This window comes from Anser brachyrhynchus (genome assembly GCF_964034855.1).
Source record: "Anser brachyrhynchus genome assembly, chromosome: 10".
Lineage (NCBI taxonomy): Eukaryota > Metazoa > Chordata > Aves > Anseriformes > Anatidae > Anser > Anser brachyrhynchus.
The window spans coordinates 732,620-748,216 of NC_137705.1; the positions used below are offsets into that span (position 1 = coordinate 732,620).

Below are 15,597 nucleotides of genomic sequence, written 5' to 3' on the forward strand. Positions count from 1 at the left end.
CTGTGTTAGAAGAACTATGCATGCAGGAAAGCACCGTGCCCTTAATTGCATTCAACTGGACTGGTGCCTCTCAGCGTTAGTGGTGGATGATGCTTGTAGGTTTGGTTATGCATACTAACATTACTTGTAGGTTTTCGTCATAGGATGTGCATGGACCTTCCCTGCAGTCTGACTCCGTGGGAGGATACAGGGGTTGTTTTTATGCAGCTGTTCTATGAGATTCCATTAATACCATATACGACTTTTTTTTCTTCTCCTTGTTGTCTTTCCTTACATGCCGTGTGCTGGTAAGGACTGGCTGTGTGAAATGGCTCATGAGAGCCAGGGGGGAGCCAGGGGACTTACCTGTGCCTGGGGACCAACTCGGCTTGCTCTAGGCCCTGGGATGCCTTGTGGGAACAGAACTTCAGCTCAGCAGCCCCGTTTAGAGTCTGTTCAAGAGAGGGAGTCTGCTGACTTTGTCAGGCCGTGGATCATATCCTTTCAAACAGCCATCTTCTTGGCGAAACCAAAAAGAACCTGTGTTCAGATTGCGGCACCCTGCTTTTGTTCCCAGTCAGTTCTGTTTCCTTTGGTGCTTTGGCACCCATGTGCTCATTTTTGCTCATGTCAGACCTGTGGAGCTGGCTCTGGAGGGCAAAGCAGGACATGTTGCGAGCTGGGAGCATGCGGCTGGTTGCACCCAGCTGTGCATCCTCTGCGGTTGGGTGTATCCGTGTCTCACAGCACTCTGGAGAAGCTTCCTGCCCAGCTTTCTGTAAGCTGGTGTCTGCCCGCACGTCTGTGTAAACGAGCCATTTCATAGCTCTCGGTAAGCTCTGAAGCTCATGTTGATCACAAAGGTGAGCACGGAAATGGAGCGCTGGCAGTGTCGGACAAGAAGTGTGTTCGTTACAAAACGCGGTGCCGGGAGCAGAGGAAGGCGCCGGGCTGCCTTGCCCCTGGAGGAACCTGCAGCTCCGGCGCAGTGTGGGAGCAGCTGAGCTGGTGCTGCCGAGGGACAGCAAATGTGCAGCCACGTGGCAGCGTTTTCGTCGTGGGGCCTTGCTGCTTGGACGGGTGCTGCGGAGCTGGACACCTCGTTGTGTGCCTCTCCTGATGGCTGCTGTTCCCTCTTCCCCCGCCCTTGACATAACGCTGGCGCTGTCCTGAGGCTCGCCGGGGTGGCAGGAGGGCTGGCTGGCCAGCTGCCACAGGGGGTCAGACAGCTCACGGCACAAAACGCCCTCCACGCTTTTGCATGCTAGGAACAAACGGGAGCCGTGAGGATGAGAAGATGAAGGGGGGAGAGCAAGCTGCTATTTAGCCAATTTTATGCTTGGGTGGTCACGTTAATAGCTCTGACTGGAGTTTCTGGGTGATTAACTGTAGTGCAAGTGTGGAGAAGAGGAGCTTTAGTTTGTGAATTTCCATATTCCTTCTTCTCCTCACCTCGTGCACCCTCCCTGCTGTGAAACTCAATATCTTATCAGGGCTCTGAAAGCCCTTCACCGTGTGTCCTCGAGAGCGTTCTGCACTGATCCTGTGCTGGCAGTCCCGAGCACGGTGGGGTTTGCATTGGTGCAGACTCATATTTTAAGCTGAGGAAAACCTGTCTGCTGAAGCAACCTGTCTGATCTCAGACAGAGAAGGGAGTATGGTTCAGATCCAGTGTTTCCTGTGTCCTTTTCCAGTGGCTCCCCCTCTGCACATTTTGTGGCTGAGCAGAGCGGTGGGGTGCATCCTGATGCTGAGCCCATGGTTCAGCGATGAGGCAGATGTAACAGATCAGTTTTCCCTATTTTTAATGAGAGCATGGCAAATCTAAAGGAACTGGGCTAATTTGCTCTGTCTAGCAGGTGTCCCAGTCTCGTTAAGTCCCCATGAGGGTTAAAAGCAATCGGGTATCTCAAACAATGAAGTTAGACTGTTTGCGTGCCAGCTGTACTAGCTGTTAGAGCTAGCTGGGTGGGGGCAGCCTGCTTTTTTACTTCAGTCTTGGAAGGAAGTGAGCATAGATCTCTCCCTTCCCATCCAGAGGGAAATGCTTTCTGCCTCGCAGTCAGTCACTGCAGCCGTTTCTCTAGGGTTCAGTGCTCCCAGCTGGAAACAGATCTGCAGAAGAGCTGTGCCCCTCCATGGGCAGCTAAAAGCAAACCAGGCACGTGCTGGGGCGTGCCAGCAGCTCCCGCTGTGACGCCCTGGGCCAGGGGCTCGGAGCTCCCGATCTGCTCACTGACCTCCTAAAGCGAACTCCTGCCTCAGCCCGCTTGAAATTTAGGCCCTGAGCTCCCAATTTGTAAATCCTGCAAATTTGTAAAATTTTGGCATTTGGTAGAGTTTAAATCAGAAAAAAGTGTGAGGTAGAGTGCTGGGAAGGGTCTGCAGATGTGAGTGAGTTTGTGGTGCTGAGCAGCTGCCCGGCCAGAGCCGGTATCACCGTTTCTGTGGGGATCCCCAAAAGGAGATTCATTATTCATCAATAATTCAGGCCAAACTGCCTCCAGGATAGGGGAGGGAATTGAAGAGAAGGTAAATGGGGCTTTGATTGCTGTATCTGACACAGCTTGACAAGTTCCCAATCCGGAAGATAATGGGATTCTGTAACCAAAGAAATTACTTTGTTGGAAGAAAATATGAATGCAGTTGAGGATGCCATATGCACACAGAGAAATTTCAGCTGCTCCCCATCTGGTCTGCAGCTTTTTGTGGTTGCCGGTAGTTTGTGAGTTTGAGAGAAATTCTGAGAAGGCTGGAAGAACAAAAGGAATTGATCAGTCTAAAAATAAGGTGGTTTGTGCTCCACGTAAGATGTTTTTGGAAAGCTAGGGCAGCAGGATTAGAGCTGTTCAGGTGAGGTGGCTGTTTCTAGGATTTATTGTGCCCTCACGATGGTTGTACCGAACTTTTCTGCTTGTGCTTCCCTCCTTTGCAGAAGTGGAGCAGATTGAAGCCATAGCAAAGTTTGACTACATTGGACGATCTCCACGAGAGCTGTCCTTTAAGAAGGGGGCCTCACTCCTCCTGTACCATCGGGCCTCAGAAGACTGGTGGGAAGGGAGACACAACGGCGTGGATGGTCTCATACCCCACCAGTACATCGTGGTGCAAGACATGTGAGTAAAGGCGGTGTGGAGACTCAGGATGTCAAAATCTCCTACCTACGCAGGGTCCATCTTTAGCTACCCAAATAGGTGGCCAGATTTTCCTGGGTTTAATGACTTCTGTGAGAAATCTGTGTCTGTTCCTGTATGCCTCTCCATGTATTGGCTGTAGATTGTCTGTAGTTCAAGCTGGTAAAGACAAAGACTAAATACTGTACTTCGTGTGCCTAGACCCCGTCTGTCATTGACTACTCAAAGCGGCTCGATGCAGACATAACATTGGTCTTAGCCTGTGCAAGTACCTGGCATTGTTCACTGCTTGCTCTGCCTCTAGGCAGGTTTCAGGGTCCTTTGCACATGCCAGCCTGAGAGGGTTCTCTTTTTCCCCAGGGATGATGCTTTCTCCGACAGCCTGAGTCAGAAGGCAGACAGTGAGGCGAGCAGCGGGCCTCTGCTGGATGACAAAGCCTCCTCAAAGAACGACATCCAGTCGCCGACAGATCATATTGTGGACTACGGCTTCGGCGGAGTAATGGGCCGGTAGGGAAACTCTCTTTTTCCTGCAAACACAGAGTGGTCACGGTCACGTGCAGGGAGAAGTCAGTGTGTTGTGCAGGGCCAGACAGAAGGGAAAGCTCCACTGTGTTCTGTGGAATAATGTGAGCATGGAAGGGGTTTTCGTGTGGATTGCTAATGTAGATCTTAACAACTAAAAAAGGTACAATGCTGTCAATGCTGTCTCTTTCTTGGCACTGGCTAAAATGTCTGTCTCACCTCTTGCTTTAGCCTTCTGGAGCTGAAGGGCTTGAGTTCGGTTTGACCTGACTTTTCAGAGCTGAGAGATTGTCTTACAGCATGCAACCAGATGCTTCTATCTGACGGACGGTGACCTAGTCTTGTGATGAATTCTTTGCAGAGTGAGATTGAGGTCTGACGGCGCAGCTATCCCTCGCCGTCGAAGCGGGGGGGACACCCACAGCCCGCCCCGAGGGATGGGTCCTGGCATAGACACTCCTCCTCGAGCAGCTGCCTGCCCTAGCAGCCCCCACAAAATACCTCTAAACAGAGGCAGGATTGAGAGCCCCGAAAAGCGCAGAATGGCGACATTCGGCAGTGCAGGGAGCATCAATTTCCCAGACAGGAAGGCCTTGTCTGATGGCCACCCGCTGAGATCGACCTGTGGATCGACTAGACACAGTAGTCTCGGAGATCAGAAATCTCTAGAAGCAGAAGCGCTTGCTGAGGTAAGAGGGTTGTGAAGTGGCTCTCGGTGCCCAGGGATCCAGAGGTAAAATAAAAGTCACTGGGTGAACACTGCAGAGCCCCTTTCATCTCAAAGCACTTCAGAGTGATGGTGCTGTTGTAGCTGTGATGATTTAAAGACAAAAAAGAGCAGCCAACAGCCTTCCTGCTTTTTCAGCTGTATTGGTGTGTCTAATAAGAGGTACTGCCTCTTCCCACAAACCTTGTTGCTTCGAGACAATAGACAGCAGTGTTCGATCCACCACTGAGATGCGCTGGCAGCCCCTGGCTCCCCCAGGGAGGGAAGTGCATTATCTTCTTCAGGCACTTCATAAAGGGGAAAACCGGATCTGTCAGATCAGGATTTGGTAGATGCTCAGTGCATGGAGGAAAACGTTTCAGGTTCATTACTGGCTGTTGGTAGCTAGGACCTCAAAACGTTATCCTAATCACAATAGGATGCCCCCAGCTATTCATCATCAGCAGCAGCATTCGCCATCAGTTCCCCAGTGCTTGTTCCATGCATGTTACCTCAGCATAGCCTGCAGGCCTCCTCTACTCACTGCTCGCTGGGGGCCCTCAGCCAGGCTACACTAAACCTATTAACGTGTTGGAGTGTGGCCCTCCACGGAGCAGACTGCCGAATTTTCCAGTGTCTCAGTGTGGTGGGGCTGTGCAGAGCCCCCAGTTCCAGCATTTCCCAGGCTGCTGGCTTCGTGCCGCGCTCAGCCAGGAGCGGCGGCGGTGGCACAGCCGGTGATGCCCACGTGGAGAAGGGCAGCTGCTGGGGACACCGCTGCCCACCACAGGGAAGGAGCTTGTGCGGGGTTTGGCAGGTTGTTATGTGTAGAATCAGCTGTTTTCAGTGGGGTAATTAATGGTAATCGCAGAAAGAAAGAACTTTTACTGTCCTGTCTGCTTTTCCACCAGTCATGCTCCTTGTTCGCTTGCTCTGCAGCATGCTACCCAGCTTCTCTGTTCATCAAGAGCTTACACTTGGCATGAACAAAATTACAAAGTTCTGGTTGTAGCCTAGTGCATATCCCAAGTGGGGGTTCAAGCGGGGGCACCACGTCGGGGCTGGGGCAGCGTAACTGTGGGCACCGGTCCCTGGGGCTCGGCTGACGGGCAGCGGCCTCCCGCCCTGCAGCGGTGCCCGTGCTGGTGACTGCCCAGGGCCCCGTCTCCCCCCGGCGGGGCAGGGCAGGGCAGGGGGTGCCTCCGGAGGAATGGGCGAGTGCCCCGTTTTGTTCACTTCTCGGTTTTGTTTGTTGGTTTGGTTTGGTTTCGTTTTAGAGCTGCCGGAAGCATTCTCACCCAGCTGATGTAAATAAATATTTACCTTGAAGTCTGTAGGACCGCTGAACTTGGTAGTCCTAAGGCTTGGCTCTGGGAGTTTATTTCCACTCATTTTCTGCACAGTTTAATATAATTAATTGGAGCTAACTTGATAATTAATTTCCTTCTACTGAACATTACCTGAGGCTTACCAAGTATGCTGTATACGTTAGAAAAATGAAGGACTTGTCTACACAAGGACAGTGAGCAGAGTTAACTAGAGTTACTTTTTAAATGATCGATTCAGTTGACTTCAGTCACTTTGCAGATGGTCTCTCTGAGTTAAAGTTGCCTTAATTCGGTTAAGGCTGAAATAGATGAAGGCAAATTAGGGTCTCTTTATTTCTGAACGAAAAGATCTGCACTACAGTTTTAGGCAATTTACCTAATTTGCTTTAAATTGACATTTTTCACTGAACTGGGCTCCCTTTCTGGCAGATCTCTTTGGGCAAACCCAGGGATGCTGTGCCCCAGGACCACGGCCCCGGTGGTTTGGGAGGTGCCACTGGGGGGGGCTGGTTCCTGCAGGGACCGGTGGGCAGGGTATCGGGGCTGGTGGCACAGCATCAGTCCTGGCACACAGCAGTTGCTGCTGTTGCAGCCGGTGACCAAACTGCCACTGACTTCAGTCAGTGGGTGCCTTTGTGCTGCCAGACTTTGGGCTCCGTATCTTCTTCACCAGCTCCTGCTTCGCCCAGCAGCCTGAGAGACCCCATCTTTGGTCAGCCCCCCAGCCACCCCCCAGACACGCAGACACTAGGACAGGGGCATCTCTGCAGGGCGGGCCGCGATGCTGACCTCCCTTTCTCGGTGGTGTTCGCAGGACATCGAGAAGACCATGAGCACAGCGCTGAACGAGCTGCGGGAGCTGGAGCGGCAGAACACGGCCAAGCAGGCTCCCGACGTGGTGCTGGACACGCTGGAGCCCATGAAGAACCCCCCGCTGGGCGCCGCCAACTCGGAGCCCGCCAGCCCCCTCCACACCATCCTGATCCGCGACCCCGATGCCGCCATGCGGCGCAGCAGCAGCTCCACCACGGAGATGATGACCACGTTCAAGCCGGCCCTGTCGGCCCGGCTGGCCGGCGCGCAGCTGCGGCCCCCGCCCATGCGGCCGGTGCGGCCGGTGGTGCAGCACCGCTCCAGCAGCAGCAGCAGCTCGGGGGTGGGCAGCCCCGCCGTCACCCCCACCGAGAAGCTCTTCCCCAGCGGCTCGGCGGATAAATCGGGCACCATGTAGGCTGGGCGCGGGGAGCGCCGCGGGGCGGGGGGAGCGGGGACGGCGCCTCCGCCCGGCCTCGCTCGGCCAAAGGGCGCGTCAGCATCGTGCTCACGAGCAGACTCCCCGGGGGAGTACCTGACTGGTGGCACGCCGAGGTACGTGTGTGTGTGCGCACGTGTGTACGCGCACACCCCCATCCGTGTGGAAACTCTTCCCAAGCTCGCAGCCCTGCGGCAGGAGACGGCAGGTCTACGTGTTGTCACTGGAGAATACACATTATATGTAGAAGTATATATTACAGAAGTGTACAGAATTTGGTGACTTTTTTTTTAAAAGTAGATTTACCTCAGAAACTGGCTCTGAAACGTCCTCGCTAGAGATGCTGGGTTGTGTTTTTTTTGTTGTTGCTTTGTTTTTTTTCCCCCCAGGCTATTTGCGTGTGCGTGCGTGGAAATACATTGCAACTGTGTGTCGAGCAATACAAGGCCAATCCTGAGAGTTATATTCTGCAACTCTTGGCATTCAAAAAGAAAAAAAAGGAAGATACAATGGGTTTTATTCACTACTTGGCCTATGGAGAAGAGTTGAAAATACATAAATGACAGCAGTGTTCGTCAGGCCGGCTGGGAGTCTTCTCAAGCCGAGTCCTGAGACTCCGTGCGCACCGTGACGGCCCGGCCGGCAGGACCGGGCGCTCCCCAGGCTCTGCAGGCCGAGGAGCGTCGCTGCTGCCCAGTCACAGCGCAGCGCTGGGGGGGCGAGCGGGCTCCTCTGAACTGCAATTTTCTTGAAGACTTCAAAATGAACAAGGACTGGTGACAGACCTGTGGTAAAGCATAGACAGAGTAACTTATACAGTTCTGAGATGCTTCATTTCACTTTCCCCATACACTTTTTTTTTTTGGTTTTGTTTTTTAACTAACGAATATCTCAACAAATGGGACTAAACAGGCAAGGAGGCTTTGGTACAGTAACGTTCCTTTATTTAAAGTTGCACAGCAGTACACGAGGGTCTTGATTCAGATTGCGTCTTCTTGCATGAAAAGCATGAGCCATATTTGACCATATCAGATGCGTAACCGATCTGATGGGGTGATATTTTGCACTTTCTGTACTGTACTATATAATACAACAGTTTGAGTTTATGCAAAATAATTTACATTTTGTTTTTCCTCTAAACATTTAACCCAGAGAAAAAAAAATATGCAGAAAGAGCTGGGGATTGCATGGTATTTTGTCTGATAACCAAGTCTCTCTGTAATGCTGAAATCAAGACGCTCTGTGCTTCTCCTGCAGTTTTTTTCTTCTTGTACAGATTTCCACGCAGTGACCTGTGCTTTAATTTGGTCCCTTCCACGTGATCACACGCAACCCCAGCGCGAAACAGGCCATCGTGAGTCTCAGCTGCACAGAAATCTGCGCTAACAGCTCCTTCATGTCCATGCCCTCCTCTCAGTATCTGACTTCTGTCTGTCCCTCAGCAAGCCCTCCTGCCTCATCCAGCGGTCATCTTCCCCCGTACACAGCTTTTTTTCTCCCGTCAACCTCCTCTCCTCTCTCCGAGCCCGCGGGCCGATGCCGGGCTGTGCTGTCACAGCGCGCGGCGCCAGCCCCGCCGGGCAGGAGGGCTGCTGCTTTCCGTGTCCGTGTCCGGTGCACGAGCATGTGTCCCTGCCACACCTGCCTCTGCGGCTGTCTCTCGCCTGGTCCGGTCCGTTTATGTATCGCTGTACTTGCTTCAGTGCTGGAAAGTAACTGTTAAAATGTAAGCTGTACAAAATATAGGGTAAGATTAGATGAAAGCCAATGCCACTCACCAAATCTTTGCACTTAGTAGATAGATCAATGTAAAAAGTAATGTTAAAGAAATAAAAAACCAGAAACCTAACCTTTCAGTGTACAGTGTGGGGGAAAAAGTACTGTATGTAGTGGTTCTGTCATTGTTCCTCAGTATAATGCTATAAGGGGAAATGGTGTTTACGTACTTGTCTATTAACATAGTTGACATTTGTAATTACCGCAATTAGTTCATATTGATGTTTATTTTTCTTCATAGTTTTTCCCCCCCTTTCCTAAACTTAGACTAACCCCGAGGTCAACGCCTCTGTCATTATGGGCAGCAGATGTTCACACAGTCTGTTCTAGCAATGAACCAGCAAATGGGCTCTTAGGGGAGGGAAGAAACCCACTTGGCACGAGAGTTGTGTATTCGTTGCCAGTAACTTCTTTTTTTTTTCCATTTAGTTCTTGGAGAACATTCACTTTGCCAGTCGTCTGTTTTTTTTATATACTTTCAAATATGACTTGATAGCAAAACCATGTTTATTGGTTTTTTTTCCCCTTCTTTTAAAGATACGGTACAAATTCCAGTGTTTTTCTATTAAATTATTGCCTTTTGTTTTCCTTTGTTTTGTTTTGTTGTGGGTTTTTAATACAATTGTTTTCTTATCTTTAAGTGCCTTTTTGAGCACCAGAACAAATGCTTGGAATTAATGTACTTGGAGCTGTACACATCATGATTTCCTTTGTACAGTTACGTTGTGCTGTGGGTGATTGCTTTTAAAATCCTTTTAAATTTTTTTTAAAGAAAAGAAAAACCAAGACATTTTGTTGAAGAATAAACTACCCCTTTTTAATACGGTATTCCAATTGTAGTTTTAACTACTGTAAATTTAAGGGGGAAAAATGTATTTTTCTGTAACTTGGCACAAAATTTAAACACATTGTAGGAGTATCATAACTGGAACCCACTCACGTTTTATGAGTGACTTTATCCTGATCCTTGATACCTCTTTAAAGGCTCAAAGACTGTAGGCTTTAAGAGTTCCTAGAGCTGTTCACTCAAGCTGTGAAAATTTGCAGCCTAGCAGCGGTTAGGGGACGCCGGGCAAGCCCCGAGGAGGAAGAGGAAGGCAGCTCCACGGGGTTGTTTCTCTGCTGTGCAGAGCCGGTGCCACCCTCCCGGGGGTCCCTGCGGGTCACCCGGGACCGCGGCTGCCCCCGCCGAGCTGCTCCCGAGGCAGCTCCGCGCTCGGCCCAGGTGCCCGGGCCCGGCAGTGCCGCTGCAGGGCCGTCGTGCCCCGGCCCCTCTCTTCTCTGCGCTGGCTTTGGCGAGGAGTGCGAGCACGTCGGTCCCCGGGCGGTGACGGCAGCGCGCTTTCCTTCCTTGGGCTGAAGTACACCCGACAGATCACTTCTGTAAATCCTGGGCTGTGTTATTTAACTAGCAGTGTTGTGGTTTTCACGGTGCGGCACTAGGTGTCCAGAGTCTGATCTGCTTCTGAGTGGCTGGGTTGCGTAGTCTGAGGGGTTTTTTGGTTGTGCCAGGAAACCTTAGGACCCTGCTGGTTGGCTGCCCTTCCTAACGGTCGTCGTCCTCCCCGTGGGTGTTGTCTCTGTAACGTATGGTGAGATGCCGTTCAGCTAGAGTGTCTGATTGGGTCCTCTGTCCTGTATGCTGATGATGCCATGTAGATGGAGCCACTGGTCGGATGTGGACTCATCCTGTTGAATAAAACTGCTTAACTTTTCTCAAAAACACCCGTTGTGGTTTCAGTGTTCACCGCCTCGCTGCCGTCCCGGGAAGCCGCGTGTGGCTGGCGCCGTGTCCCTGTCCCTCCTTGGTGTGTCCCCGCCTGGTGCCGGTGGCTCTGCCAAGCTCTGCGTCTCCTCCCCGACCCCGTGCTCGGAGCTGGGCCTCGGGGCTGGGCAGGGGCCCCGTGGCCTCCGGGCTGCTTCCCCTGCCCGTCCTGCAGGCAGGCCCGCTGTCGGTGACAGTGACTTACCTGACGGTGGGGTGCTTGTTTAGATGAACCGCTGAGAGCACAGATGGACGCTTTCCTTTCAGCTCTGGACATATGGTGAAAATACACAGGGAAGAAGATGTAGGCCAATTAAAAAAAAAAAAACACACCACAAACTCCATGTGGGTGTAAATTCGCACATTTCCATGGATGTGGGAGGACCTGTGCTGATTTACACCAGTATAGATGTACCCTGCATTCCTGAGCTCTCATTTCTTCTTTATTTAAAGTGCATTTCTGGAAAAAAAATACAAAAACCACCAAATGGGCACACTCCCTCTGTTACTTGACCCAATCTTTGCCTTGATGTTCCCTGCAGGAATTGGGGTGCAAGAAGGGGGGGCCCTGGGGATGCCGTGAGGCCGAGCTCAGCCCTGGGTGTGCACCTCCAGCCCCCGCTCCCCCCCAGCACCGCCACGCGCCCCCTGAGACCCGGAGCTGGTGTGGGCTGGCTCGTGTGGCTGGGATGGGAAAGGAAAGAAATGGAGAAAGATCAATGAAATAAACCTGTTAATTAAAAGGCGCTGAACCGATGGCAGTTTAGGCTAAAGAACGTGTGCAGAGCATGGTGCAGCAGAACGTGTCCTGCTCAAGCTTGAGGCCTGGGACCAGACGCTGACTTCTCCCCGAGCGCTGGGGCCGTTCTGGCAGCAGGAGGAGTGCAGGGATTCATCAGGTTTTCATCACTGGCATTGAGTGTCACCTCCTCAGTCCCGGCCCAGATTTGAAGTCAGGCCGTTGTCCTGCTGATGGAAACACTGAATACAGTCTGAAAGACACGGTGAGTCTCTAAGCCTGGGGGAGGAAGGCGATATTTAGGTGGCCTGTAAATGCTCAAAAACATCCTGCGCGGCCCACGTGGGGACGGGGATGTCGCTTGTGCCTGTCCCATGGGAGCACAGGGCCAAGCCACTGTCCCCATCAGGGCGCAGCATCCTGGGTGAGGAGACCTGGGCTGCAGAGAAGCAAAGGTGGGACACACAAGGAGCACTTTCTGGTTCCCTGTCCCAAACCATGGAGTTGAGTAGGGCTGTGCTGTTGTGCTGGGCCCAGAGCCCTGTCAGGGACACGTTTGCCCCTGCCCCTGTGAGCAGGCTTTGTGCACGGGGGCATCCGCGCAGCGCTCCCCTGCTGCAGCCTCAGCATCAGCTGTGCCTCCCCCTGCTGCCACCTGATGTATTTTGGGGGGATCATGACTAGATCGCCTGTCGCTGCTCCTACGTTTTCCCCAAACACTTCACTCTGTAAGCACCTCTAAGCAGTTTAGCGCATTAGCACTCGCTTGTGTAGGAGTATGTGATTAGTATTTCTCTTGAAATGGAGAGAATTGCTTTGGCAGCGAGGCACTGAAAAGAGCAGGCTTGCTTTCCTTCTGAAAGCCGATTACGTGTGCAGTAATTATCCCCGGAGGGGCAGAGGGGGACGGCGGGACGTGCTCCCGAGCCCCTCCGGCCGCTGGGCTCGCTGGTGCCGGGTGGGCACCCGGAGCTCCGTGAGGGGCCGGTGGTCGGTGGGCCTCTGCCCGTGGGGCTGCCGCCGCCCTCAGCACGCGTACGGCTGAGGCCACGCGGGCCGCCCGTCCCGCCGCCGTGTTTCTGCCGTCGGGGCGGTCACTTCGTCAGCGCTCCGTGCCCAAACTCCTTGGTTTGGTGAGCTCGGGCACCGCCGGTGCCAGCCTGTGCCCGGCTCCCCCGAGTGCCGCTGTGCAGCCCCCCGCCGAGCCCGGAGCCCCCTGTTGAGCCCAGACCCCCCCGCCGAGCCCAGACCCCCCCGCCAGGCCCGCAGCCTCCCGCCGAGGCCGGGGCCGGGGCCGAGCAGGCCGCCGAGGCCCGGCGCTGGCGGCTCCGCGCCCAGCAGGTGGCAGCGCGGCCACGGGCTGCGGCCGGCCGGCGGCCTTGGGCTGAAGATTAAATTAGCCCTCGTAAAGATTTATTAAAGCTCGGTGGCTGAGGCCGGGGAAGGTATTTGGATGTGGGCGGTGGCCCAGCTCCCTTCCCCGGGATTCGCGCTTCCCCCGAGAGGCGCCGCGAGCCGTGGCGGCGGGCGCAGGCCGGGCGTTGCGGCAGCGCTGGCAGCGCCCTCGCCCGGAGCCAGCGCAGCCCCTCGCCCCCAGAGAACAGCCCCCGGCAAACCCCGGGGCAGGGCCGCCTGCTGTGCTGGGCTTCTGAAGCACCTGAAGCCCATCAGCACACCTGGGCAGAGATCTGCTCCTGCGCTTGAAGGGAGTCATTAAGGGAGGGCGGGGGGGGGGGTGAGGAGGGGGCTTCTGCCTTCGCAGCGTAGGTCGGTGTAAGTGCACCTGCTGTGGGCTCTTCAGTCTTGCACTGGGAGGTGAGGCCAAAACAGGGAAGCGAAAGCAGAAGAAAGGACGGCTCTGCGCAGTGCTTCGGGAGGTGGGAATGGCTGCCCAAACAGCGGGATACAACTCCAGGCCAGGCAGCACCCTGTGCATTTTTGCCCCCTCCTCTGGAGCGTGGTGCAAGCCCATAGCCTTCTGTCTTGAGCAAGAGCAGCTCCTGTCCTGTCTGGAAAAAAGCCAAGCGCAGATGCGGGCATGCGGGGAAAGGAGCTGAGCCTCCCAGAGGGGCTGTGTGGGGCTGTGTCTGCCATGGGGGGCAGGAGCCTGGCTCCTTGCACCGCAGCATCGCCGTGTCCCTGGCCAGCAATGCCTGCGTGGGCTGCGCTGTGTTCACCTGGCTCCGTCTGCCAGCTTCTGGCAGGCTTCCTGACCGTGCTGAGCAGGAGAAAGTGGACCCTGGGGCAAAGCCGTTCCTGCAGGTATGCTGTTGATGAGCTTTTTCCTTTTTCCTTGTTTTCCTTTTTCTTTTCTCCCCCTGGCAGTTCACAAAACAGAAAGGGTGCTGTAGGCACAGGGAAGGGCATTTGTGTGGGTGGGAGGTGATCACCTGGAAACCAGAGCATCGTTTTCAGATGGCATTTCAAGACTTGAAGTTGGTTGAATCACTGGGGACCATTGAGGAAGAACTCATGTTATTTTTGGGAACAAATCCTTCAATCTGTCTCTTGACTGAAGCTGGTGACACTTTTATTTGAGAGAGGCAAGGCTTTAGATAAAGGTTTCAAAGCACTTCACAGATGAATTAAAACTGTTTTTGAAAGATGGGCATTTTTATTTGCATCACGTTGTAGACCCACTCAGTGGCTCCCATTACTGCCATTTGTACAAACACAAGAGATTACTCTGGGCCCAAAGAGTCTACGGGCACCAAAGCAGCAGGAGGCAGCTTGTCCAGGGCCACATGTGGTGACTCACGCCCATGGGAATTAATGTGATCAAGACTTGCAAGCCACAAGGGATCTAGAAAAAAGGGCAGTGTGGGGCAGAAACGGAGGTGTGAAGGAAGGGTGAGCTGGAGCAGCCAGGGTCAGGAAAGCTCTCGGGGCAGGGGCTGCAGAGGAGGAAGCCTCTTCTGGTTCTGTACGCAAGTTGTGCGCAGGAGGATGAACGGGGTCTGCGTGGACGGAGCGGTGCTGTGGCTGCCGGGGTGCAAAGCAGCAAACATCAACAGTGGCCGCGCTGCCAGGGCCGCTGCTCCCTGCGGGGCTGGGGTCTCAGCGGGACAGCACCAGGCAGTGCGGGGACATCCCCGTGACATCCTGGGGACATCCCGGGGACATCCCTGTGGCACGGACACGGCCGCTGCTTGCAGGGGGGGAGCCGCAGCAGCACCGCACTTCCCTTCACTGCAGGGCTCGTGATACAACATGAGCCCGCTCTGAAGCACTGGAATGAAATCTTGGCCTCCTCCACTGATCTTTTGGATAATTAATTGCCAAGAAACGCTCTCAGGGTAATTTGCCTTTTATTTAGGTGGATCCAATCATTCAATATTTAGGTGGAGCCAATGGTCATTCACTGCATGTGCTTTAAAGACGCACCTAAGGGCAGCCTGTCAGTTGTAATGCTCATAGATAATGAATGAAAAGATGACACAGAAGTGAAATGGAGAAGAAATGGTGGTGGAAATTAGATTGATTAATGCTTTGAACCTGGACTCAGAGTGCGGCAAGTGCTTTCAGTCTTGCTGACTGAATTAAATAAGCCAAATTAGTAATATATTTAATTTTTTCCTCCTGTTTAAAGACATCAAAGTGCTTTTAGCAAATGAGGTGAAGAGTTTTCATCTATGTTTAGAGCAAAAATGGAGCAATGTGCTGTGGCACGTCCAGAGCCTGCGGTGATCTCATGGCACAGGGCCATGCATCCCATCCTGCCCTCTGTGTGGCCTTGCTGGTGATGCAGCCGTGAGCCGGGGTGGCCCCAAAATAGCTCTGTGGGTGCTGCTGATGGTGGCTACTGCACGCGGGGCGGCACACAGGATGTGTGGTGGCTGGGGGCGTTCACACTCAGTGGGTGCGCAGCCCCTGCGGGGCGGTGGGACGTGGTGAGCTGTCAGGGGCTGTGTCCTGCCCACGCCGCCCAGCTTTGCTGCCAGGTGGCTTGCTGTGTGTCGACAGGGATCCGTGTTAGTTGCACCCACATCACTTGTGGTGGGGACTCACCCGTTTCTCCCTGATGCCTTCCACGTGCAGCATGCTTTGCTTGCAGTGCTGCGGTCCCCAGCAGCAGCAGCCGGCGGAGTCCTTGGCATCGCGGGGTGGAGGCCGAGGCTGTCCTCTGCACCGCACGGCCTGGGCACATTCCCTGGGGGCACACGTTCACCCCACTGCGGAGAGGGGAAAGCATCTGACAGATGAGGTCGACTCTTGAAACTGGTAATGCGCTCTTCAGATGGCAAATTGCCCTGGGTTTGCCTGGAGACAGCTAGGCAGTGTGGGGAAAACCTGGCACCAGCTAGCACCGCTGTGGTTTGTGCTGGGTTTCAGCACATTCTTTTTTGAGTTCGAATTGCTTTATTTTTCTTCAAACGTCTCCCTCCTGCTCTGG

The 15,597-nt window shown here is 53.7% G+C and overlaps 2 protein-coding genes across 13 annotated transcripts in view; both read left to right on the top strand.

Moving 5' to 3' along the window:
• The window catches only part of SRGAP3 (SLIT-ROBO Rho GTPase activating protein 3), a 108,617-nt gene extending 98,194 nt beyond the window's left edge, over positions 1-10,423 (top strand). For 8 of the 9 annotated variants that reach the window (XM_080605559.1, XM_080605561.1, XM_080605560.1 and 5 more), the window contains 4 exons: positions 2,915-3,095; positions 3,474-3,623; positions 4,000-4,327; positions 6,487-10,423. In XM_080605559.1, coding sequence (XP_080461685.1) covers positions 2,915-3,095; positions 3,474-3,623; positions 4,000-4,327; positions 6,487-6,903 — 1,076 coding nt within the window. In that variant the 3' untranslated portion in view covers positions 6,904-10,423. The remainder of the gene's footprint in view (positions 1-2,914; positions 3,096-3,473; positions 3,624-3,999; positions 4,328-6,486) is intronic. The other variant, XM_080605565.1, reaches the window with a different exon arrangement.
• A 2,504-nt stretch (positions 10,424-12,927) lies between these two features.
• Positions 12,928-15,597, top strand: part of RAD18 (RAD18 E3 ubiquitin protein ligase) — a 67,273-nt gene continuing 64,603 nt past the window's right edge. For 2 of the 4 annotated variants that reach the window (XM_080605570.1, XM_080605571.1), the window contains exon 1: positions 12,928-13,466. The gene's annotated coding sequence lies outside the window, so the exon portion shown is untranslated. The remainder of the gene's footprint in view (positions 13,467-15,597) is intronic. The other 2 variants (XM_080605566.1, XM_080605567.1) reach the window with 1 other exon arrangement.